At 39.7% G+C, this 26,134-nt stretch overlaps 1 protein-coding gene across 3 annotated transcripts in view; it reads right to left on the minus strand.

The window, feature by feature from the left end:
* Positions 1–409: 409 nt before the first annotated feature.
* Positions 410–26,134, minus strand: part of ACSL1 (acyl-CoA synthetase long-chain family member 1) — a 65,869-nt gene continuing 40,144 nt past the window's right edge. For 2 of the 3 annotated variants that reach the window (XM_006882237.1, XM_006882236.1), the window contains 14 exons: positions 23,200–23,232; positions 22,805–22,856; positions 22,392–22,465; positions 19,261–19,338; positions 12,806–12,940; positions 11,773–11,907; positions 9,061–9,156; positions 8,314–8,386; positions 6,505–6,593; positions 5,565–5,681; positions 2,512–2,655; positions 1,253–1,354; positions 1,090–1,161; positions 410–550 (listed from right to left, as the gene is read on the minus strand). In XM_006882237.1, the coding sequence (XP_006882299.1) occupies positions 410–550; positions 1,090–1,161; positions 1,253–1,354; positions 2,512–2,655; positions 5,565–5,681; positions 6,505–6,593; positions 8,314–8,386; positions 9,061–9,156; positions 11,773–11,907; positions 12,806–12,940; positions 19,261–19,338; positions 22,392–22,465; positions 22,805–22,856; positions 23,200–23,232 (1,341 nt within the window). Of the gene's footprint in view, positions 551–1,089; positions 1,162–1,252; positions 1,355–2,511; positions 2,656–5,564; positions 5,682–6,504; positions 6,594–8,313; positions 8,387–9,060; positions 9,157–11,772; positions 11,908–12,805; positions 12,941–19,108; positions 19,187–19,260; positions 19,339–22,391; positions 22,466–22,804; positions 22,857–23,199; positions 23,233–26,134 lie in introns of all 3 variants that reach the window. The other variant, XM_006882235.1, reaches the window with a different exon arrangement.

Here is a 26,134-nt window from a genome sequence, read left to right on the forward strand (position 1 = left end):
GCAGTTAAGTAGCAGGCATCTCAGAAATAGCAAAGTCCTAACTCCTTGGTTAGAAAGACAGACAGACAGAAGTTTTAACACCCACCTTTTTAACTGAGGAAGTCTCAAATAACTTAGCACATTTATAGTTTTCCCCTTTACAATTTTTAAGGCTCATTTTGGAAATTGTTTATAACTATAAACATGGTCTGCAACACGAGGTGACCGTAAGGCAGTGTTCCGTTTCCTCTAAAAGTCCTATCACAAGAACCCCGAATGGACAAGTCAAACATCGTTTCCTTTCCTACGCTTGCTGTAGTCAAAATTACCAACCAAAGGCCATCAGGAGAAGAAGAGATTGTGGAGGTGTGTGGTTTGGTTTGTTTTTTAATTTTTCTCCTTTTTCTTTTCCCAAGCTTTCTTCTTCACATTAGACCTTGATGGTAGAATAGAGTTCTTCTATCTGAGAATGGAAATAATTCCGTAACTCTGTTCTCTTAGCCTTCATTGTTGGAGTCAGAAGGCCATTGTCCACAGAAAATAATTCGAGGTGTAGAGCAATGCCTTTGATCTGCAAATAGACAAGGTGGTTAAAGGAGCAAAGACTGCACTTGAGTCTACAAAGCACACACTGTTGTGTGCAGGCAACTCCCTTCTGACTCACAGTGGTGCATGACAGAGCAGAACTGCCCCACAAGGGTGCCTAGGCTGCTATTTAGACAGCAGCAGACTGGAAGGTCTTCTCTCCCAGAGTTGCTGTGGTGTTTAACCACTGCACCACTAGGCCTCCTTAGAAAACACATAAAAGTATGAAGATCCTTATGGGAGAGCCAATCCATCTCTTGCCCCAGATCAAGCCACATCTAAGCATTCTCCACAAAGATTCTACTCTACTCTTAGGATAGAATTCAAGATTGCATCCTGATCTAAAAAAAAAGAAAAGCATTCATGACTCTCGTTAAAGATCTTATCCCTCACAAAAATATTCCAGCACTGATTCCTCATTCTTCTATTGGTTATCTTAATCTCTCAAAGAATTTATTTGTAAAAAGACTGTTCAAGGCAAAAGTCTGTTTTACAGGCATCCCTGCATTCTGTTGAAAGTCTTACCTGTTCAAATGGTTTGAGACCAGACTCCTTCCCTAGAGCCACCATGTCTTCTAGGATAGCTTTTTTGACATCCTAATAAGGTAAGAAGAGCAATTAACCTGGACATCCACGAGTACATTTAATGTAAAGATTAAAAGACCAACCATACACTTCAGAACCATACCTTATTTCTACACAGTTCTTCAAAGGACCCTTCAAATCCTTTCTTTCGAGCCCAGGGGCATAATGTTTCAGCATCAGGTACCACGATTGCTATGAGAAATGACTTTAAACAGACAAGACAGTTATTACAAGGCTTAATACAAATGCTCTAAAATTAACACAATCATTGTGACATCATGGGACCCTGGAGAACCTAATGAAAGCCTGACCCTCACTTCAGAACGTCCCATTCTCCCTGGGAGCCGACAGAGTCCAGGTAAATGTATGGATGGTGTCAGAAATCCTGTCAGTGTTTTTAAAGAATCACTGGAAACCAAAAACTAACAAAAAGTCTATTTTAAAAATAATACTAAAATGTTCTTTTATTAAGTTAAAAATGTATATTTAATCTAATTGTGAATATTTCCTCTTTATAAGAGGTTATTTTTTCTCATTTATATTTCACTTTAATTCAAATTTCCTACAATGAGTACTAATGGTTTTATTGTGATTTGAATAAAGGCTAAAAGCTAAAAAAAAAATTATATAAACATTTCTATAAAGCAAGGTGATGGATGCCTGAATGCTGCTTATAGAAAGGAAGGGGGGAAAAGTATATAAATTAACTTGGGGAAAAAAAATAAACCTCCCTAATACTATATCTTTTATAATAACACTAAAACTAAAAAGAAACTTTAAAAACATGATAAGATTTGAGGTAAAATAAAAATAGGAAGACTGGGGGCAAAAATCTGGTACATTCTTGCATAAGAGGGGGGGGAAATCTAGAAAATAAAAGATCAAAATTTGTAAAAATATTTCTTTTCAGAAAACCAGTCCATCTTCTCTTCTTTACAACCATTGGTTTGACTTCTTGACAGACATTTTATAGTAGGATCTCCAATTCTGGCTTTGAACATACATTTGTTCACTACTAACTGCTCTATGCTCAAAAATAATCTAGAAGGCATTTTATATATAGGTGGGATTGAACAGGTTTAAAATTTAGAACTTTTAAGTAATTGTATTATTTCCCTCAAAATGAATTTTTTTTTAAAAAAACAAAAATGCTGTGTAGCAGGCTAGGTTAAAGAAAAACACAAAATGTAAAGCAAACAATGCTTTGTGACTAAGAAATGCCAGTCAGAACCAGTACTGAAGGCACTGATGATACCTGAGCATGTCAGCCACGAAAGTTATGTCACACTTATTTAAGTTTTTCATTATATTTAAAACCCCTTGAGTACAACAGAGCCGGTGACTGAGAAAGCACATACATACCTGTAAGCTCTCTCCATGGACAAACACTTGAGCAACAGGTTCACTTCGCACGTAGATATTTTCAATTTTTTCAGGGGCTATGTATTCTCCTTGTGCCAGTTTAAATATGTGCTTTTTTCTGTCAACAATCTTCAAGGTCCCATTCTGTTTATCAGAGGGGAGGAGGCTGTGAGTGGGACCAGCAAAGGCTTCCACTCGGCATCAATTACACCCAGTACATGGTTTTCAAGTGCACAATCATTTGAACCTTATAATACCCTGCTGTTGTTAACTTGCTTGTTATCTTTATTTTAGCTCCACTAGTAATCAGAGAAAAGCCTGAAGTTGGTAATGTTTCATTTTACTTGGATCCACAATCAACATCCATGGTAGCAGCAACCAAGAGATCAAACCAAGTATCACACTGGCACATCTGCTACCTTAAAATGGTAAAGAGCAAGGATATGACTTTAAAGACTAAGAGAACTTGACCAAAGCAATGGTATTTTCAGCTGCTTTATAAGCCTGTGAAACCAGGACAATGAATAAGGAAGACGGAAGAAAAGATACCTTAGAATTGTGGTGTTGGCAAAGCCTACTGAATACACTACAGATGGCTGAAAGAACAAATAAATCTGTCCTGGAATAAGTGTAGTCAGAGTGCTCTTCAGGGTCACGGATGGTGAGACTCGTGTCGTACACTTTGGGTATCCTATCGGGAAGGGCTTGTCCTTGGAGAAGGACATCAGGCTTGGAAAATCAGAGAGTCAGCAAAGGAGAAGACCTTTCATGAGGTGGACTGGGACAGTGAGTGCGACAAGGAGTGCAGCGGAGATTGTAAGGAGGTGCAGGACTGTGCAAGGTTTCAATCTGCTGTACATAAGGTCATTATGAGTTAGAAATGACTTGATAGCACCTAATAACAACAAGAAGGCATAATTTCCATTTTATCTATTATTTTATCTTGTGCAGAGGCAGGGGAAAGAAGGGTGCTCCCGGTCCCTTGGGTAACGTATGTTTTGGTGTGTGTTTTTTTAATTTTTTATTGGGATTTTAATGAAAGTTTATAGAGAACTTGGGATTTCAATTTATTCATTGTTGCAAATTTTCCTCACTAGTCACTCTATACAAATGCTGGTACATGGGGATCCTCAAACTTGATCGACCAGATGCCAGAAGGTCACCCCCTATCAGAAGGATAACCACCTCATATTTCTACCCATCCTTACTTTGGGGCCACTGTCATGCATTCAAAAGTCATTTGCAGCAAAAAGAGTTTTTTTCATTCCACACCACTTCCCCACTTCTCTTCTGAGCCCAGAGAGGCTATGAGATGTGCTCTTTAGAACCAGTATTAGAACTAATGCTTAACCCTCCCTAAGCCTGAAAGAAGAACTTCATTTATTCTTAAATAGTTTGGGAACTGTGTTACCTGAACAGATTTTGGAGGACCTTTTTCTCTTTAATAAGAATTCCAGGATATTAAACAGCTTAAATCTATAACAATTTGACTATACACAATAATAAAATATTACTATGTTAAATTGTTAAGTACTAAAAAATGACCAATGGTTTAGAAAGAACTGTGCTAAGCTGGAACAGAACAAAGGGATCTTGCATGGTTTATAACCAGGAAAAGTGTGTGTCAGCGTAGATCCTTTCACCATCTTAATTCAATCTAAATGCTGAAAAATAATCTAAGAAGCTGGGCAGTATGAAGAAGAAAGTGGCATAATGACTGGAAGACTCATGCAGATGGCACAACCCCGCTTGCTAAAAGCAAAGAACATGTGAAGCACTTACTGATGAAGGTCAAAGTCTAGAGCCTTCAGTCGGAGATTCTGCCTGCACATAAAGAAACCAAAACCCCCACTATACAGAGATTTAGACCTTCAAATAAAGAAACTGAAGATTCTCACAGTTGGATCAATAAGTCACATCATGATGTATGGAGAAAAGATTGAAGCTGTCAAGGATTTCATATTACATGTCTTCACAATCAACACCCAAGGAAACAGCAGTCAATAAAATCAAAGAACGTATTACTATTATTATTATTATTATTATTATTATTATATTGGACATATTAGCTACTAAGGGCCTCCATACAGTGCTAAAGAGCAAAGAGAGCACTTTGAGTACTAAGGTGCACCTGGTTCGAGCTACATATTTTCAGTTGTTTCATATGTGTATGAAAGCTAGAAAATGAGTAAGGAAGACCAAAAACCAGTTGATGTCTTTGAATTATGGTACTGCTGAAGAAGTCTGAATATACAATGGACTGCAAGAACAAGGAACAAACTTGTAATGGAAAGACAGTTAGAATACCCATTAGAAATGGGGCTGGTGTCACTCTGTCTCATGTACTTCAGACATGTTACCAGAGCCAGTCCCTGGAAAAGAACCACATTAGGATTGGTAAAATAGAGATTCAGCAAAAGACCTTCAACAAGATGGGTTGACACAGGGGCTCAATTATCACAATAAGCGGATAGCATGGGGATACTGTCTGCTGCTCCAGATGTCACAATGACTTAGAACCAATGGGTGGCACCTAACCAAAACAGTTTAGAAATGGAAGTGCATGTTATCAGAGCTACCAAAAGAGGTCTAAAGCAGGAATGGGCTTCTTGTCCAAACTTCTTGATTCAGTCTGTGAAACACTATTTTTAGTGAGATGACAAACCTAAGAAACACATTTATTCATAAATCTTTGCTACCTGTACATCTCAGGAAGGCTACTTTAATTTCTATCTGCCTTGTTTCACCAGTGCATCAATGTCAAGCCACTGCATCTACATTGTAATAAGCTATCATCTCTTTTGATTTAAAATTGAAAGCAGCAGCTAGTATATCAAGCAGAAAACATCAAAACTAAACATGTTTGCCAACAGTTAAAGGGAAAACTCTGAACAAGTTGTCTAAGAGCATAAAACTGTCCACAACAGGAAAGGAACAGTTTATAATATTCAATAAAGAAGGGAAAGAGAAAAGGTCTACCAGGTACAGCACGGGATGTCTTCTTCCCTGGAGTGGAACAAAACTATTTATAAACAGGAGTGGTGACAACTTACTGGTAACCATTTTCCTATGTCCCCTGTGTGCAACCAGCCATCTTTGTCGAAAGCTTCTGCTGTTTTTGCTGGGTCTTTTAAGTAGCCCTGAAATATATTTGGCCCTTTCACACATATCTAAAGAAAAAAGAGATGATCATGTTAGTAACATTTACTGAGGTTTCTCTGAAAGCTAAGAGTGTGTGTGTGTGTGTGTGTGTGTGCGCGCGCGCGCGCGCGCGCGTGTGTGCACATAAAAATAAAGAATCTTTAGCTAGAAGTTCTTAATTCCGTGATCCAGAAGGAAACAGCAGATGCCAATGGGAACCGAGTGTACAGAGAGCTGTGTTACTAAAACCTCACTAGCAGCTTGAATCCACCAGTGGCTTATTGCAAGCAAGATGAGCAATCTCCTCTTGTGCAAAATTTGCCTCAGAAACTGCTGGCGGGAGAGCTATGAGTTGTTTCTGATTCAGGGCAATGAGTTAAAGACTGGGATTTACAAGCATCCCCCAAAACCCCACTATCTATAGCCTACAGTCAAACTGTACGGCTAATGTATGCCCATGTCTGGACTCAGAGGTACAGTAAAGCCTCACAGGGGATGAAATAACTTTTAAGTAATTAGGCTTATCATTAGTAGCCAGTAGCTCCCTCACAGGTATCCAAGGGAATTAGCACACAGAGCTGTGCTCTGAGGACTGAGGCCACGGGAGTCTCAGCATGCTTTCAGATCCAAGTCCTTATCATGTTCAGTAGAAGGCAGGCCTCAACGTGTCCCTGAGAGCTAAACATAAAAGCACTTTCATAAAGAAGTCTGCTCAGCCCCAAATCACTGTAAGAGTGAGATCAGTAAGCTTCACATGACCTGTATTAGGAAACGGCCCTATATTCCTAAGGCCTAGCCGTTAAAGGAAATGGCACGGAAGGTGAATGACGGACAGGAGTCGACTGCACTCACCTCACCCTCGCCCTTGGAAGCCATGTAATTCATTTCTTCCACATCAACAAGTTTTATATAATTGCAAGGCATTGGAGCACCAACATGGCCTGTATATTAAATGAAAGAATTATCACTCATACCATTCTTTAGTCAGCCTTCTTATAATTTATGTTATGTAAGGTTTATAAATGTCAACGTGAGGCCTGCTCACAATAAAAGGAAGTGGGTATAAATTTCTGGTTTCTGCAATTACAGCCATTCTTTCCATGGGAAATGAAGAGAGTTTATTCCTCGAGTTGTTGTTAGGTGCTGTCCAGTCAACGAAGACTCACAGCCACACTGTGAACCACAGAACTGAACCTTGCCCCATCTTGCCCCATTCTCACACTCTCTGATATGCTGGAGCCCACTGCTGGCGATCTGCGCCAATTCACCTCCTTGAGGGTCTTCCTCTCTTCTCTAACCCTCCGCCTTTCCCAAGCACTGGCCCCTCCAGACAACATCCCAAACCAAAGTCTGTGAGATGAAGCTTCGCTATCCTTTCCTCCAGGGAGCACCCTAGTTGTACTTCCTCCAAGACAGACTTGTTTGTTCTTTTGGCAGTCTGTGGGGTAGTCAGTATTCGGAATTTTCTTCAAAATATAAAATAATTTGTCAGCAGACTTTAAGAGGCACTGTGGATACTTAGAAGCTTTCTACAAGGCTCCCCTGCCCACTATGTGTCCCTCCTTCTCAACCGCTCCTCGTCCCACAGCCTGGCTGGTCCTGTTCTCACAAGAGAGGACACACACATGGCCTTTACTGGTGGAACAGTATGGTTAAACACGTTTTACATTTACGCTTATTAAAATAGGACCTAACTCTCTTGTTAAAGACTGTTAAGATTGGGTTATCTTTTCCAAAAACAGTTTTAACAGAAATCAGATGCATTTTTGTGAGTTTCCCCAACTATTCTGTTTGTGTTTTAGCAAAGGTTAAAAATTAAACAAACACCATGAAGAACACTTATATAACGTTAGTCTAAATTCCAGCGGAATCATAAATTTATGTTACTAGATAGTGGGAATATTAATAACACACCATATAAACTAAGTTTACTTATCACAACCTAAAATATATGCTCTGTGTAGTACAGAAGTTTTACAGTCAGACCTGGTTTGAATCGTGGCTCCAGTGTATAATGCTATGTAAATTCTTAGAAACTATTTACAAGCTGCTAAAACAATAATCTACAGTTACCTCACATTTCAGCAGCATGTTAGCGGCATTAAATAGATCTTAAACACCCAACATAGAACCTTATCTGTGACAGGTGCCCAATGAATTATTAGTGTATGCTTCCTCCTTGGGGACAAAAAGGTCAGCATTTGATTTATATCTGTAATCCCAACACCTAGCACAATCCATTACATTGTTTAAATATCTTATTTGTGTCTAAAACACATACAATTTAATAACTACAAATAAACTAACTATAAATAATCAGACCAATTATTTGTTTAACCAGCTGCTTAAAAGATCTGCTGGGTCCAACAACAGGGACAAAAGGCAGATTTCTAGAATCAGGAAGTGACTTGTGCTGTTGCCAGAGGGCTGCTGTGAGTAGGAATCAAAGTTACGACACCTAACAACAGCTCAGCTTCAGGAATCCTTTGCTGGTATCACCCCAGTTTCCAAGCTTGTCTGCTCTGGGGTCTAACTTTGAGAAACAAATTAGTACCTATTTATGTAGTTTAAAAGATCAATCAGAGAAGAATCCAATTTCAATAATTCTAATAACCCAGTCCTAGTAACCTCATTCCCACAGGGATCCTCCACCAATCGTACCTGCTGTCCAGTCTCCAGGGACTGTCAGGCAGCAGCCAGCCGTGCACTCCGTCTGTCCATAGCCTTCATAAAACTGGGTCACCAACAGATGAGACATTGTTAGAAGGGGGACAGTCCCACCTTGGCTGAAGTGCAAAAGTAATTAAGTTCTTCTAACCCCTCAGTAATGACTGAACGGGGTGAAATATTTTCGGATTTTGTATTTCATTCAATACTCAATCATCCTTTCCTATGCCACCCACACCTGCTAACTTCCATGTCAAGTACCAGCCACTGCTCATGTTCATTTGCCACTTCACTGTCTGCAGACAGCCAATGAGAGCACCCTAGTGACAGGTCACGCTGCCAACTACCCACGCTGGACACGCTTGTTTCGCCAGCTCTGGTTCAGTCCTGTACATGCCCTGTCTGTCACTGAGTCTCTGCTGTCTTCTAGCTCCTTCAGAGATGTTCTCTGCAAGGTTTTTAGTTGGTTCACCACTTGTGAGCCATTCCTAAATTCTCATGCCTGACTCTGAATGTAAGTTGTGTTCCCTACCCTAGGAAAAAAATGACACAAGCCATAGGCTTAAATACACATCCCCCAGCCCAGTGTAAAAAAAAAAAAATTACACTTATTCTCTATGCAATCTAAGGATCACTTGATCTTCCAGACAAAAAGAAGGCACATAAGAGAGTTCAAAGATGTCCTTTCATGAAAAGTAGATGCCTCAGCTTTATCAAGCCTGGCAGGAAGTCCCAGCTCACCTGACAGCCAAGGGCAGCCCTCAGGAACGTCAGCACGGTGGCAGACACTGGTGCAGCTCCTGTGATCATCATCCGGACTTTTCCTCCCAGGCTCGACTGACAGTGGAGGGGGAGAGGAGAGAGATACATGTTAAATATCTGAAAGGGGTGCCCTCCTCAGTGAAAGACACCTACTCAGAGTCCCCGACACCTTCCCTTCACAGTGGCAGAGAACTCACGCGTGGGACAGGGCAAGGAGAACCTCCCTGGAATGCAGAAATGAAGTCTGTTTCTCCACCCAAAATTCTCACTCACAGCTGCCCCTCCATGGGTTTTTAAAGGCTCTAAATTGCATAGGAGGAGACTGTCCATCTTTCTCCCTCAAAGCAGCTGGTAGATTCTAAATACTTATCTTTCAATTGGCAGTGCAACTCTCTAACCACCAAGGCCATCAGAGCTCCCTACTGTCCGAATTCTCCACACAAGGTGGAGATAAATCACTCAGAAAAAGAGAGTGGTGGATTTGTGATAACTACCTCAATGTGAGGTGCACTTGGGTTTGGTTTCCCCTCCACCCCAAGACATGATATCTGAGAAAATTATCTCAGGAGTAACACGTTTATTCTAGAAAACCTAAACAAAATGGAGAAATAGCAACACTGCATGCTCCTGACAGCTATAATACTGTTCAGGTTTATTCTGAACACTGAGATTTACATAGTGGTTTTGTCCCTAATTTTAAATACTGTGCCAGAATTTAAAAATACTTTTCATTCTCATCCTCATCCCCATACCTCTCAAATAAAAAGGAAAAAAAAATCTGGTAGAAATTCTGCACCTCAATGAAATGTGCAAAGAGCTAGAGTCAGAAAATCGAAAGGATCAAACTTGCTCAGCATTTCTTAAGCTGAAGTAACGGAAGAACAAATTCAAGCCTTCAGTTGCAATACTAAAGGATGATGTGGGCAGAATATTGCATAATCCAGGAAACATCAAAAGAAGATGGATGGAGTACACAGAATCATTGTATCAAAAAGAACTGACTGGTATAGAAGTATTAAGAGGCAATAGTGATGGACGAAGTTCAAGCTGCTCTGAAGGAACTGGCAAATAACAGCCCCCAGGAATTTATGGAATACCAATTAACATATTTCAACAAAGAGATGCTGCCCTGGATATGCTCACCAGGACAACTATCTGGCCAACTGACTGGAAGACATCCATATTTATTCCCAATAAAAAAAAAAGGTGATCCAACAGAATGTGAAAATGATAGACCAGTACTACTAATATCACACGCAAGCAAAATCCTGCTAAAAACAGTACGTCAACAGAGAATTACCAGAAATACAAACTGGATTTAGAAGAGGCCATGACACTAAGGACATCACTGCCAGTATCAGATGGATCTTGGCCAAGAGTAGGGAGTACTAGAGGAATTGTCTGTGTTTCATTGACTATGTAAAAGATATCTGACTGTGTCAATCACAAAAAACTGTGGCTAACCTTGAGAAGAATGGAATTCCTAGAACACCTGACTCTGCTTATGAGAAACCTATACTTGGACTTAGGAGGTAGTCGTCAGAACAGAGCAAGGAAACACTGCATGATTCAAAATCAGAAAAGGAGTGTATCAGGAATGTATCCTGTTCTCCAGACCTTTTCTGTATGCAGAACAGATAACTTGAGTGGCTGGGCTTTATGAGGAAGAATATGGTATCAGGACTGGAGGAAGACTCAACAACAACCTGTGTTACGCAGACAACACAACCTTACTTGCTAAAACTGAGGAGGGCCTGAAGCATCTGCTGCAGAGGGTTAAGGAGTGTGGTTTGCAATAACAATTGAAGCTCAACATCAAGAAGACAAAAATTCTCACCACTGGGCCAACTGGCAGCTTCATGATAGGAGAAGAGATTGGGATTGTTATAACAATTTCTGCTTGCTTGGTACCACAATCAATACTCATGCCACTAGCAGTCAGGAAATCAAAAGACAAATTGTATTAGGGAACCCTGCTGTTAGGGACCTCTCTAGGGTGAAGAGCAAGGATGTCAGTCTAGCGATTAAGGCACACCTAATCCAGGCCATAGTCTTTGTAATTATTTGTATGCATCAGTGAGCTGAACAAAGACCAACGATGACAGAAGAATTGATGCATTTGAGCTGTGGTGCTGGAGAAAAACATGAAATATATTATGGATGGCCAAAAGAACTAACAGGTATGTCCTGGAGAGGATGAAACTAAGCTGCTCCTTGGAGGTAAGTATTTTGAGACTTTATCTCACATATTTCAGGCATGTAGCCAGGAGGGACTAGTCCTTGGAGAAGGACATCATGCTTAGAAGGGTAGACAGACAGTTCAGGAGAGGAAGACCCAAGAGGAGATGGACTGACACAATAATTGGGGTAATGAGGGTAGGTGTGTCAGAGACAGTGAGATTGGCTTAGGATAGAGCAGGGTTTAGAGCTATTGTGCATATGGTTACTATGAATTGTAGTTGACTTGACAGGGCATCATGACAACCACCACCACCACCACCACACCTGGTATTTCTGATCCATCAGTAGCTCCATGGGAGAAAGATGGGCAATTTCCTCCCATTGCAACTTACAGCCTTGGGAACCCTATGGAGGGCTGCTATGAGTCAGAGCTGACTCAATTAATGACAGTGAGTTTGAGTTTTAGGAACAGTTTACCGAGAAGATAACAACTCTGAGTCCATCTGTTACCTGTATTTTGTGGAAGATGAGTTTATCCCACAGGCTGTTGTTTCTAATGATGCCACTGCGCAGCTCAGCTTCTTTCCTCTTGTATGCAAAGTCCAGCAGCCACCGCTTTAGTGTGGTGTTTGCTTGCCCAAAAATCTAATGAGCCAAGAAAGGGAGAGGTTATCAGAAGAAGCAACTCATTTTGGAGGCTGCTCATGCCACACACTGGCTCTGCCCTGGGAGTGTGTCGCTGCCGGGCTGCAGACAGGCTGGTATGCCGTGTCTCAATTCTGACTCACGATGGCCCATGCATGTCAAGGCACAAATGTGCTGCACAGGATTTTTGATGGCTGGTTTTTCCAAAGCAGAGTGCCAGACCTGCCAAGGTCTCTCTAGGTGGACTTGAGCCTTGACCTTTCAGTTAGCAACCAAGCGCAGCATCCACGGCACCACCGGGCACCCTCGATGTGGTTAAGTAAGTGCAGGTGAACCGATGAAAGCCAAAGCCCGCCCCACTGCCCGCTTTTCTGGGTCTTCTACGTTTTCTGCCTTTGAAGGGTACAGTCTTAGAACTTTTCTGTCACTTTCTCTTACTGGAAAACATCCACCTTATATAGTAGAAATGTTTGTACTTTACTGTTAACAATTGGCACATGTACGGAGCTTTAAAGTTAATAAAAAATTTCATAGTCATTTTCATTTATTAACTTTATGAGATACAGAGGAGGGAGAAGAAATGGAACAAGCCTCTTTTATAGATGAGAAAACAGAGGCTCAAGGATTTATTGCTGTAAAAAAATGACCTCCCACCTTACATCTGGACTGTGTGTCTTATGGTTTCCAAAGTGAGTTACTGTATGTTTGCTCACATAATCCTTGCCGACAACTCTGTGAGGTAAATATTCTAATTTTACAGAGAGGTAATCTGTAGTTCTGTGAGATTAAGAGGACTGTCCATCCACAGATGGACACAGATGATACATGGCTGAGCCAAATGAAAACCCTGATTCAAGTCCAGGGCTCTGTCTCCCACACGGCACCCCTGGGAACTCACTCGGTCAAACATCCGGTTCAGCAGTCTGGGGACTACAGGAAAGATAGTGGGCTGAAGCACCTTGAGGTCATCCATAAGTAGCCTGATATCTCCTTGGAAAAATCCTATTTTAGCTCCATGACAAAGCATCACACACTTCAGAGGTAAAAGGAAACAATAAAACATTTAATTGTAGCAGCATCAGCTATACATATATCACAGGACAGTTAACACATATCACCAACTAGCCTCATATGCCACACACCAGTCATATATATCACACACCAGCCAACATATACCACATATCAGCCAACATGTACCACACACTGTTCACATATATCACACACTACCCATCTATATTACATACTAGTCACATATACCACATACCAGTCAGATATCACACACATCAGCTAAAATGTACCACAGACATAAGTTACAGACATAACACACCAGCCACAGACCAGTCACAGACATCACACACACCAGTTATATATGCTACACACTAGTCACAGACATCACATACACCAGCCACAGATCAGACAACAGTCACATATACCACACGCCAGTCATAGATAGCATGCACACCAGCCACAGATATCACACATCAGACACATACCAGTCATAGATCACACACAGCAGTCACATATGCTATATACCAGTCACATACACCTCACATACACAATCTACAGATGCCACAGACCAGTCACATATATCACACACCAGTTACAGATATCACACACACCAGCCACAGATACCACACAAGCCACAAATGCCATACACCAGTCACAGATATCACAAACCAGTCACATATACCACACACCAGTTACAGATATCACACACACCAGCCAAAACAGACTACATGTCAGCCACATATATCACACACTAGTCACATATATCACACACTGGCCATATTGATCACACACCAGACAACATGTATTATACAGCAGTCACATATATCACACACCAGTCAACATATATCACACACACAACAGCCACATATATCACACATTAGCTACCTGCTACATCCCAATCACCAAGCTAAATACCACAAGCCACATATATTACACACAAACAACATATACAACACATAAGACTTTAGTTTTAGTATTCTAGAGCAGTACAAGTAATTTTACTTTTCATTTTCAAGTCATTGTATGACATGGAAATTTGGTGGTTCTCTTGATCACTCTGAAGATGATTAATATGAAATCTGAAAATGCTGTTTACAGTAACAGTGATAGAGGCTCAATTGTTTGAGTTTCATGATAAATATCTTATTGATGAGTGATATAGTTACATGTCCTAGACATTTTTAGGCTTTTAGAAAAATGTAGGTCTAATTTAACTCTCAAAAACTTAACTATTTGCTTATAGTCCCTGCTTGTTAAAACCTCTAACTAAAAATTTCTGGAAACTCACTGGGTGTGCTGAAGTTGACACATGAGGACATCTATTATCAGAATGGTTTGCCACTGAGTTAAAATCTACTCTGTGTGTGTGTGTTATTTAATACCACTGTACAACAGCAAGTCATATGTATTTACAAATGGTCTTCTCAATTTAAATTTAAGAATCAGTCAATGATACCATGAAATCTGAGATAAATGGTCTCAGACTTGGATAGAGAATCCATACCTACAATCACTGTATAGCTATAGTGAGGTACCAATTGTATGACCCATCACACATACTCATTTGTAATCTCTCTATAAACTCACAAGCTTCTTGAGCTGTATATGCAACAAGTAAAATGAACTGGTGGAATGTGAAGTCTAATGGTGCTTGCCCCTCCAGGGGCAGCAGTCAACCAAAGGGCTAGTGTTCTAAGCTCCTCTCTGTCCCCAGTATCTAACACAGTGTCTGGCACATGGTGGTCAAAAACTACTGAGCAATTGAATGTTTTCCCTATGAAGATACAATGTAAAGTTGTCCAAGAGGAGAAAAGGTGGTTCTTGGTCAGTTTTAAAATTAGTCACATAGTTGTGTTCAAGGGAATACAGGCAAAAATTCAGCTAAAGATCATCCAGCTTTCCCAAAGGGCCTCGGAATATTGTTGAAAATGTTAGTCATAAGCCAATTTAAAGTCAGAGTGTCTTCCAAAGTAACCGTGCCATTTTACATTTCTGCCAAGTGTATCAGGGTTCAAATTTATCCATATCCTCACCAACATCTGGAATTAGCCATCTTTTTTTAATTAAAGTCAACTTAAAGTGTGTACCTTTTTAAAAAGAAAGAAAGAAAGAAAGAAAGAAAGAAACAGCTGTTATTCCTGTCTTTAAAATCAGTTGTGGAGGGAGCTCTGGTGGTCCGGTGGCAAGAAGGTGCACTGCAATCCCAGGGGTACATAGTTCAAACCCACAGATGCTCTGCTGGAGAAGGAAGGGTAATTTCCTCCTGTACTAGTCAAATCTGATTTGACTGTACACACATAAAAAAGAATAAAATTTAATTAAAAAATTTCTAAAAAAAAAAAATCAGTTGTGGAGTTGAAAAAAGAATTCTTAGTGTCCAAAGAACATATCAGAAAACTGAAGGTGGGGGAGAAGTATGAGGCTGCCCTTGATATTTCTTATTTGTTTTTTCCACATGGAAAGTGCGTTTTGTACATGGAAAGCTCTTTTTAATTATTAAAACAAGACGCAGACAATAAAAAAAAATAAGAGAGAGAAAGAAGTGGACAATATACAGCTGGAAAATTCCTGAAGGAACAGTCTTCTGGCTCCAGTATTATCCAAGTGGAGCGGAAATCTTCTATGCTCACCTTGCAAACTACCTGAGGCACTCAAACAGGATACACAGATCTGCCAATCCCTGGATAGTGTACTGGAGGGATGTTTTTCTTTAAGTTGTCATGTATTTAATTTTACTTGGATCCACATTCAATACCCCTAGACTCAGCAGTTAAGAAATCAAATGGTATATTGTTGCTGTTGTTATATGCCATTGAATTGCTTGTAACTCGCAGCGACCCTATGTACACGAGCCCTAAACCCTGCTCTATCTTGTGCCAACCTCACTGTCTTCGACTCACTTACTTCCACTACCCCAATCACTGACTCTATCCATCTCATCGAGGGATTTCCTCTCCTGTGCTGTCCCTCCACTCTCCCAAACATGATGTCCCTCACCAAGGACTGGTCCCTCCTTGCAACATGCCCAAAGTATGTCATACGAAGGAGCATTCTGGCTTCACCCTCTCCACGACAAACCTGTTTGTTCTCCTAGCAGTCCATGGTATATTCAACACTATTCTCCAGCACCACAGCTCAAAGGCATCAATTCTCTTTATATCATCCATATTCATTGTCCAACTCTCTGATGCATAGCATGCAATTGCAAAGACTATAGCGCACCTTAGTCTCCAGCCTGACTTCATTGCTCCTCAGCACTCTGGAGAGGTCCCCGACAGCTGACTTTGCCCATGAAATTAGTCTCTTGATTTCCTGGCTGCTGTTACCAACAGTGTGGATTGTGGAGCCAAGGAAACTAAAACTGTTAACTATCTCAATCTCTTCACCATCCATACTGATGCTGCCAATTGGCCCAGTGGTGAGAATCTTTGTTTTCTTGATGTTGAGCTTCAATCCATATTGAAGACTGCAGTCCCTGACCTTCTGCAGCAAGCGCTTCAGGTCCTCCTCAGTTTCAGTAAGCAAGGTTGTGTCATCTGCATAACACAGGTGGTTGATGACTCTTCCACCAATCCTAATGCCACATTCCTCCTCATAAAGCCCAGTGTCCTGGATGATCTGTACTGCATACAGATTGAAAAGGTCTGGAGACAGAATACATCCCTGGCGGACACCCTTGCCGATTTTAAACCATGCAGTGTCTCCCTGCTCTGTCCTGATGACTGACTCTTGGTCCAAGTATAGGTTTCATATAAGCACTATCAAATGTTCTGGGATTCCCATTCTTCTTAGAGTCAGCCACAGCTTGTGATCCCTACAGTCAAAAGCCTTTGCATAGTCAATGACACACAGATAGACATTCCTCTAGTACTCTCTGCTTTCTGCCAAGATCCATCTAACATTAGCTATAAAATCCCCAGTACCACAATCTCTTCTAAACCCAGCCTGGCAGTTCTCTGTTGATGTGTTGCTCCAGATGTTTTTGGATCATTTTCAGCGGAATCTTGCTTGCTTGTGATATTGTATCTGCTAGCAAGGGTCTCGTTAATAAAAGTGTTTTATTTTTTTCCATCCACATGCACTGTATTTCATACATTCACACTGGGCTTTATAGAATCATTCCCATATATTGTGTCTTACAGAGTTAATTATAATTGATCTATACCTATTAGTACCTCATCCTTTCAGATGCTCACTAGATCCTTCCAAGTTCCTTCTATGCCTGACACCTGGCAATGATGCTCAAGGTCCCAGTGGGAGCCCAAAGCCTACATACTCTTTCTGGATACTTTCTCTTCACCAAAGGTGAACTCTGGCCAGGTAGGTCCACTTACGTGGGTGGGCTATAAGCATGATGCTAGGCTTACTTGAATATGTACCCTATTGACATTATAACTGAAGAAACAAAAAAAAGCTTTCTCTCCCAGCTACTTCATGTTCCTCGCCTATGTGATTAATTTAATATGTTTTTTTGGGGTGGGATTGGGGGAGGTGGGGAGAGCTGTTTTGAAGTCTAAAGATGCCAGAAGGGAGATGAACGAAGAAAACCATGGTGCCTAGTTTGTCTGAGGGACTAACTAGTCACTCTTTTACTTCCAACCATTTGAGGAACTGTTAGATTTTTTGGTCTAAGTGACTGCACCACTTACTATGAGCAGTGTATGAGGCCTCTGGTTTCCCTCCATCCTCATCAACATTTATGTCCTTTTTTTTAGCCATCTTAGTGGTGTGCACTGGTATCTCACAGTGGTTGGATTTGCATTTCTTTGATGGGAAATGCTGAGTATCTTTCAAGTGCTTACTGGCTATTTGTGTATCTCTGGAGATAATGTCTGTTCAGATAAACTGCTTATTTTAAAAACTGGGTTGTCTTTTCACTGATGGCTTGAAAGAGATTTTTATATACTTTGATATAAGTCTCTGATAATTTGTACATATTTACTCCTATTTTGTGGACTGCCTTCTCATTTTTCCTTTAAGTTTTATATATTTTGTTGTTGTTGAGAATACACAGAAAAAAAACCAGACATTCAACAATTTTGACATGTACCATTTGGTGGCACTGATTACAGCCTTTGAGCTGTACAATCATTCTCACCCTCCTTTCCCTCCCTCATTAACATCTAAACTCGCTGTCTCTTAAGGTCTCTATGTAATATTTTTATTTGCTATTGTTATGGTATGTCACTTGGTTTGATGTATATTATAAATAAGCACAGTAAAAAGTAAAGACTTCCCACAAAATAGAAACCGCACTAGGCTTTGTGGTTTCAATAAACATTCATTTTATAGTTACTCTTTCTTGAAGCATATCCATGCTAGTATCCTCCAAATGCTGGGGATCCTAACTTTTCATTTGTGGCATTTTGTAGAAATGAAATCACACAGTGAGTGGTCTTTTGTGACTAGCTTCTTTCACTTAATATAATGTGTTTAAGATTCGTCTGTGCTGTGGTATGAATTGGCTATTGATTCCTTTTCATTATACAATAATATTTTATTATAGGGATATACCACAATTTATCTAAACATTCTTTGCTTGATGAACATTTTGGGTTATTTCCATGTTTTTGGTGATTATGAACAATGATAAGGATTTGGTGTACAAGATTCTGTGGATGTATGTTTTCAATTACCTTGGGCATGTTCCTAGGAACAGAATTGCTGGGCTGTATGGTAACTCTGTTTAATCTTTTAAGGAACTGCTAGATAATTTTCCAAAATAGCTGTACCATTTTACACTCACTAGCAGTGTATGAATATTCTAATTTCTCTACAAGCTCACCAAATCTTATCATTATCTTTTTTCTTTTAACTATCTTAATAGGACATGAAGTGTTATCTCACTGCACTTTTATTTGCACTTTTGATAACTAATGACTTTGAACATCTTTCCTTTTGTTTATTATTCATTTGCATATATTCTTATAATAATGCCTATTTAGATAATTATTTAATTGGGGTATTTTTCTTTTATTACTGAATATATCATTTCAGACATAATTTTAAAATCATTTCTCCCAAGCTGTGGATTTGTCATTTCTCTTTCTTGATTATATGAACTGCTAAATTTTTTTTAAAAAAGAGGATTAAACTTAAAAAAAATTAGTACTCTTTAAAACAATTAGCATCTCTAAGCTGGGACTATGGAAAGAACTGCTTATGATGATGGCAGTTTGCACACAACACTTACCTGCATTAGCTGCTCATACATATGTGCCAGTGGTAAAAATGAAATGTGTGTGTCACTGGCATTCAAGGTAATTGCAGTCTGTAAAACACAACAACTTAGCAGAACACAAACAAACAGGCAAACAAGCAAAGGTAACAAAATGCAATGCCTACCTCTACAACTCTCTCAAACATATGGGCCAGAGGCAAGAAAGAAATCAAAGTATCATCTGGGCAAGGATTGAATGTATTCTGTAAGCAAAGACACCAATAAGGCAGAAAAGTATTCCAATGTTCAGTATTTTCCCCATTCATATCAGAGCACATAGTTCCTCAACATTAAGGAGAAGCAGACTTTCCGTATAGTCTGTGATTATTTCTCAGCAAAGGACCAAATGAAAAGTATAATTTTAATTATTCAGTTAGGGTGGAGAATATGAGGTTATTGTAAATGACAGAGAAAAGCCAATCAGGACTTTGGTAAAACCAGGAAATAAAGGAAAACTGTTCTCCAAATGGGATGTGAACAGATTATGTGCTCTGATCATTTGGCATTTCAGATTATAAAACCCACTCCCCAGAATACTCAGTTCCACTAAAAGACAAGAAAGAAAAGTTCCATCCCAACACAAATAAGCGAGCATAGGGGGAAAGAGGGAAGGAGATAAGAGAAATATCGTAGCCAGAATTCTTTCATATGCAAAGTATAAATGCACCTCGAGCATCAATACTTGCACCTTAGAGCCCTACTTTATCGCTGCTGTAAGCTGCTGATCTGGTGTCCAACTGGCAGTGGTGAGGCTATGCACAATGACAGGGGCTGTGGATTAACATCATTTTCAGTGGCTCAGGTTCAGAAACAGATCACCAGCATCAATTTCTTCCCGGGACTTAGCTTGGAAGCTCCGCTGAAACCTGTTCAGCATCACAGCAACATTTAAGTCTTTCACGGACAAGTGGCGACTGGTCAGGAACTAAGTCTGAGTCTCCTGTGTGGAGACAGCTCCCATAACATCTGACTTTACCCCATGAAATATATTCCAATTCTTTCATGCAAGCTCAAATCTGTAGCAGGGGATATGCTTTCCTACAAAACACTTATGATGAGCCTGCAGCCAGTCTGTGTTTGGACATCAGATTTTTATTTCATGGCTCAGAATGGGCTTTACTTAGGGATAGGCATATTGAGCATTCACATGGAATGGTATTATGTTGTTAACAAGAGATTTTTTTCAATACAGACAACAGTAGTTGTTGCAAAACCAGCCAGCAGGAGAGGGAATTGTCAAGTTGCCTCATGTGTGATGTTCCCACTTTTGAGCCATTGTCTCTCCTCCCCAAAGCTGGGCCATCCTTAATTATAATGTGAATAACTTGATTTGACTCAATCCATTGCTGTCAAGTATGAACTGACTCACGGCTGACTCTCTGGGTTTCTAGGCTGTAAACTGCATGGGAGGAGACTTTCCATCTCCTGTGGAGCCACTGGTGGATTCAAACTGCCAAAGAGAAGCAGCTGATGAAATAGCAGTACAATTCCATACACCACCAGAGCTCCTGAACAACATCGTAACAGGTGAAAATAGGAAGCTTTGGTAGCCTAGTGGAAAGAAGCTGAACTGCAATCCCAAAGGCAAGCAGTTCGAATCCATCAACTGTTCTGTGGGAGAATGATGGGCAATCTCCACCTGTGTGATTAACTACCTCTGAAAACCCACTGGAGGGTCAGCTATGGGTTGGTCTGACTCTAAGGTATACAACAACAACAGGTGAAAATACCAGCCTGAGCAAATTTGGCAGTGCTGGAGGTGTTCAATGGAGACTAAAATGCCATAATCTTAGTTTAAATTTCTTCAAGTATGACCATATCCCAACCACTGAAAAATGCAACTATAAGGAACAGCTAATTCAATTTTATAATTCAGTATCAAAAAGAATACTTTTATCATGATTATAAATTTAACAAAGTTTAGAATGCTCCTTGGTATTATAATTAATTTTTCAAGTCTCATAATTATTTACCTCAATGAGACATCAATGCATTTTAAACTTGTTTTGGAGGCTAATTAGGAAATAAAAGTTTCATTTTGGTAAGGCACTAAATATTTAGAAAGCATACACACAAAAAATAATGGCATTTGGAACTAACAACTCCAGTAAATTAAGAGTAAATTAAGTGGCAAGATACCGAAAAGATTAAGATTCTACAACCATCAACGATGTCCATTCCCCGAAACCATCAAGCACAAGACGACTGCTGCAAATTCGGGGCCACTGAACATTCCCAAGAGATTGCAAAAGCAAATTATGTAAATTGTGAAAAGGACAGGAAGGAAAGGCATTATATTGCTAAATAAGCAACGTTTTTAAAGGGAAGCTTGAAATATGCCTTTGGCCACAGCAGGAACCTAATGTAAAGATCTTTGCTTTACCTACTTTAAAGTTCTGTGCTTTAATCTTTCTCATAAAAATGGAAATAAAATTGAACAAGTAACAAATAATTTTAGAAAATTTCACTATCAACTTAAAGAAACTATTTTCCCAACACTGGAATTCCACAAGAGAATCATCTTTTCTTTGTTCTTTCCTCGAACCATGTGTACAGTAGTGGCCAAGCAAAGTTTCTTTGATATACAAAAAAATATACATCACTGTGGAAATGGACCAACTCATCTCTGAACAGCCAATAGGTTTCTGAGGTTGCAAACTGCATGAGAGGAGACTGCTCATCTTTCTCTCACAGAGCCACTGATGGATGTGAGCCACCAGAGAGCATGTAGGAGCAAAACTCGTTATAGACTATGCTGCCAGAGTTCCTGTCCTCTTAATGAAGAACAACAGCAAAGTCTGACAGGTCAACTTAACTGTTACAAGCAAAAGTTGGAGATTAGGTTCACACTTGAAATAACGTGACAGAAGGTGATCATTACCCTTCATATATATATTTTAGACAAATAAAACTACTGCCATTGAGTTGGCTCCAATTCATGGTGACCGTCCCTTGTGTTTCTGAGGCTGCATATCTTAACAGGAGGAGACTGTCTATCTTTCTCCTGTGGGGCAGCTGGTGAATTAGAACTGTCAGTGTTCTGGTTAGCCACTCGATCTGTAACACCAACTTGTGCCACCAGGACTTCTTATATTTCAGAGAGGATTCCAAATACAGCATGGACCACTGAGGGATGCCAAGCTGAAAAGTTATTATCTAAGATTTCTAACTAGTTGACCTCACCACTTTCATTCTTGAGGCCTAATGAAAACCAAAGAATATGAAAAAAAAAAATTACAGTGCCCCAAAAGGTTACCTCTGTCACTTTCACAAAAGCTGAGCAATCACACACTATATTCTGATGGGTGATCAGGGCTCCTTTGGGGTTGCCTGCGGAACACATGAAGCAGATGCAGGTTAGAGAAAAAGGAAACGTCTTCCAAGAATGACAGCCCTGGCAGTGCTCAGAAACCTTATTGATTAGTAGGTCACATGCCGCTAGGCTTGGGCAGCCCTCCGAAAGCCAACTGCTGAGTAACATTACATTCCTGAGCAACTGGAGAACCTTTAAAGTGAATCCAATTATCTTAAATAAGCTGTATTACCATGGGCAAGCTTTAGAGTAAGTGTGTGGCAATAAGAGGAGGAAACCAGGAGTTGCATTGCTGGAAACCACTGACATTATCTGTAATAGAAAGCACTTAGAGGCAAACACATTTCAAAACTTACCTGTGGTTCCACTTGTGAAACAGATCACTGCAAGATCTTCAGGTGCTGGAGGCTAAGGTAGATAAGGTGGGAGGGAAGTTACTATAAATTAAACTAGAGAAGAAAATCAGAGTTGTGAGTTGCATGGAGTGGAGTCTGATTCCTCGTGATCCTGTGTGTGTACAGCAGTTTTTTAAGGTGTTCAAGGCTGAGACTTGGAAAGTGGGCCATCAAGTTAGCCCAATAAAGCAATTTTGTATGGATTTGAACTGCTGACCTTGTGACTAGTAATCAAGAGCTTAACCCCTTGTACCACCCAGGAACTCCAGGCCATAAAGTATTACCTGAGGTTTCCACTAGTCTCTGAAATGAATAAACCTTACAAATTATGCAGAAGTCTGGGCTAGTGGTCTTACCTTGGGCTTCCGTTTGTTGGCTCGTCCCAGGTTCTAAATAAGAAGAAAAAGGAAAAACAATTAAATGGAAATGTTTTCTAGTGCAAAAACTAAAGTCAAATCAAGTTACTTAAGGTTGACTTTAATAAGAAGTCCACTCACAGCTGGTCTAAAGACAACTTAATTTAAATTAAATAAACTGTACCATGTTTAACTAACCTAAGTCCAAATATTTACCCACTCTTCTAAGAAGTCACTTTCCAGATGTCCTCCTTCTTTACAAAGCTATAATAAATGGTGTGAAGGCTGGCCTTTAAAATGGGATTTAGTGAAAACACAGTAATCAAAGAATCTTGAAATATATTTCTCAGCTACTCTCTCACTTTCTAGCAATAGTCTTTAAAAACCAAAGCTTTACTCTTAACTAAACTATTACTAAAGATTTATATCTATGGATGAAAAGCTGTAATACTAGTATCCAAATATATGTAAACTGAATGTTAAAATAAAGATAATTCTGTAGAATATCTTCCAAAATAATCTATCACATCCAAAGTTCCATTCATCTAGTCAAAATTCTTCTACAGCTTCTTTGAGAACTTTAGCACAATTGAGCCTTGAATAAAATCAGCATGCACTTTTTGATGCTCCAAAAACTTATCTATAAACCTACCACTGTTTACTGGAAGCCTTACTGATAACATAAACTAAAACTCAAACTCTGTGCCATCAAGTCAGAGCTAACAGCTTACTGCAGCGGGTTTCTGGAGGGTGTAAAATACATCTGATAAGATTGCTCATCTTTCTCCCAAAGAGCCCCTGGTGAGAGTCATTAGAACCACCAGAGAAGGGCTACTTTCTTTGGGTTAGTGGCATCACTCTCTACAATGTCACTAGAGTCGATGAACATGTATTTTCTATGCTAAATGTTTGGGATACTGTACCCCAAAAAGCGCTAGATTTTTATTGGAATAAAAATTTCAGAGAAAGTGCGGGGTTTTGTGTCTTCTGGTATAACTGCAGTGATGGCTTCACAAACTTACTTTTCTTTGTTTACAAATGGTTCTTCAGTATGAGATAAATTTATCTTGAAAAGGGTCTGCAGCTGCAAACCTCAGTCCACAGTACGTATCAAGCAATCCAACCTTTTCTTGTAATATCATGACTTTTCTCTGCTTGGAAGGATACCAGCATCACTTTTGACATTCTAGGTAGATACTATGGTGCTATTACAGGTTTACAGTATTTCACTAGACACGATGCAAGATAGGTGAGAAATGCAAGACATCACTTTCTCTGTGGTACACAATTCACTGGAGAGATGGGCTGCTCATGTAAAGATGATTAGTATCATATTGCATTAAAAAATGTCTGCACATAAGTGGATCGAAACAGTTCAAGCCCATTTGGTTAACATGGGCCAAGTTTTCCAACATGAAAAACTGACATTAAAGAAACTAGGACAATTATATACAATGTGGCTTTAAGCACACTGAAAATAAACATTTATCCAAGTTAGTGTACTTTTTACAGAAAAAGTTTCATAGTATGGAACATTCCTTATATTGTAATCTAGGGGGGAAAACCCCAGCCATTCTAAAAATACGTGAGCTATTATTTTTAGGTTAAAAAATTTTCCTTCAAAACAGAAACATACACAAATGCTAAATTCTAGTCAGTGAAAAGCACTATTTTAAGTACTTAGAGGTAAAGAAGTCCAGAATTTACTTAAAATGCACCAACAAAACAAGACAGATAGATAAAAGAAAAAAAGGATGGAAAGTAGGATTGATGTTGTTGTTGATTGCCATTGAGGCGAGCACGACTCATAGTGACTCTATGAACAAAAGACCTAATGCTTTTCCATAACTACTGTCGTTTCTCCAAGTTCACAGTTTCCAGAGGCATGTGGTTTAGGAAGAGGATGCCACTCCTGCTTCCAAACCTGTCTTACAACTGGGAGTTCCACCAAACACTGTCCACATTGGAAAACTATTAGGGTATTTGATACCTCAATGGTACAAGGTTCAGCATCACAACCACCCCAGTTACTTCATACTGCACATTGACAAAGAGTGGTGTACAATGTGGAAGAGTGTTCCTCCAGATATAACAGCACTAGTCTCACTAGCAGTGGTTAATGTCGTCAAGTTGAATATGACCCAAAGTGACCCTTGCACAAAAGACCTGAACTCTGTTCTATAACGAACATCATTTCTGTACACTTACGGGGTTTATAGTGTTTCCAGAGGCATCTAGTTTAGGAAATGGATGCCATTCCTGCTTCCCAACCTAAATCAATCTGGAAGCTCCTCCAAACATTGTCCATGATGGCTAACCATTATGATATTTGACACGACTATGGCACAGTGTTCAAAGTCACAGCAACTCCAAGTTATTCGGTACAGCAAATAGAGAAATGATTGCTATTTCACTTAAAGAATATTCATTCTAAAATTAATACATTTTAAACACACACCCTTTGGCAGGCCTCCACCACTAGTCAAAAGTTAAACTGATACCTGCTTCTGGTCAAAAGTTAAACTGATACCCGCTTTGGGGGGAATAACATAGTAACACACATCAAACAGGACCCAGAAACTTCCCTTACGTGACCACCATCAAGACGTGATTGCCATCAAGACACTAGAAGCCAACTCCTAGAGTGGAGGTTCCAGGCCCACAGTGGAGGTTCCACAGACCCAATTTCTCCATCAAATATGAAAGGGAAATTAGATTCTTTGCAGAAATAAAGGATCTTAGGGAATTTGTGAAAAAATAAGACCAAAACTACAAGAAATTTTAAGTGAAGTCCTGTACACGGAGATGCCGAAGGAAAGTACATAGACTAACAGATATGAATGTTAATATACCTTGAGCACAAAACAAGCCATGATGCTGCTTTCTAATTCAACTGTTAAAAAAATTTTGGTTATAAAATAAAATTAATTAAATC

The sequence above is a fragment of the Elephantulus edwardii genome, unplaced genomic scaffold (assembly GCF_000299155.1).
Source record: "Elephantulus edwardii isolate Elephantulus edwardi_28Jun2011 unplaced genomic scaffold, EleEdw1.0 scaffold00018, whole genome shotgun sequence".
Classification (NCBI taxonomy): domain Eukaryota; kingdom Metazoa; phylum Chordata; class Mammalia; order Macroscelidea; family Macroscelididae; genus Elephantulus; species Elephantulus edwardii.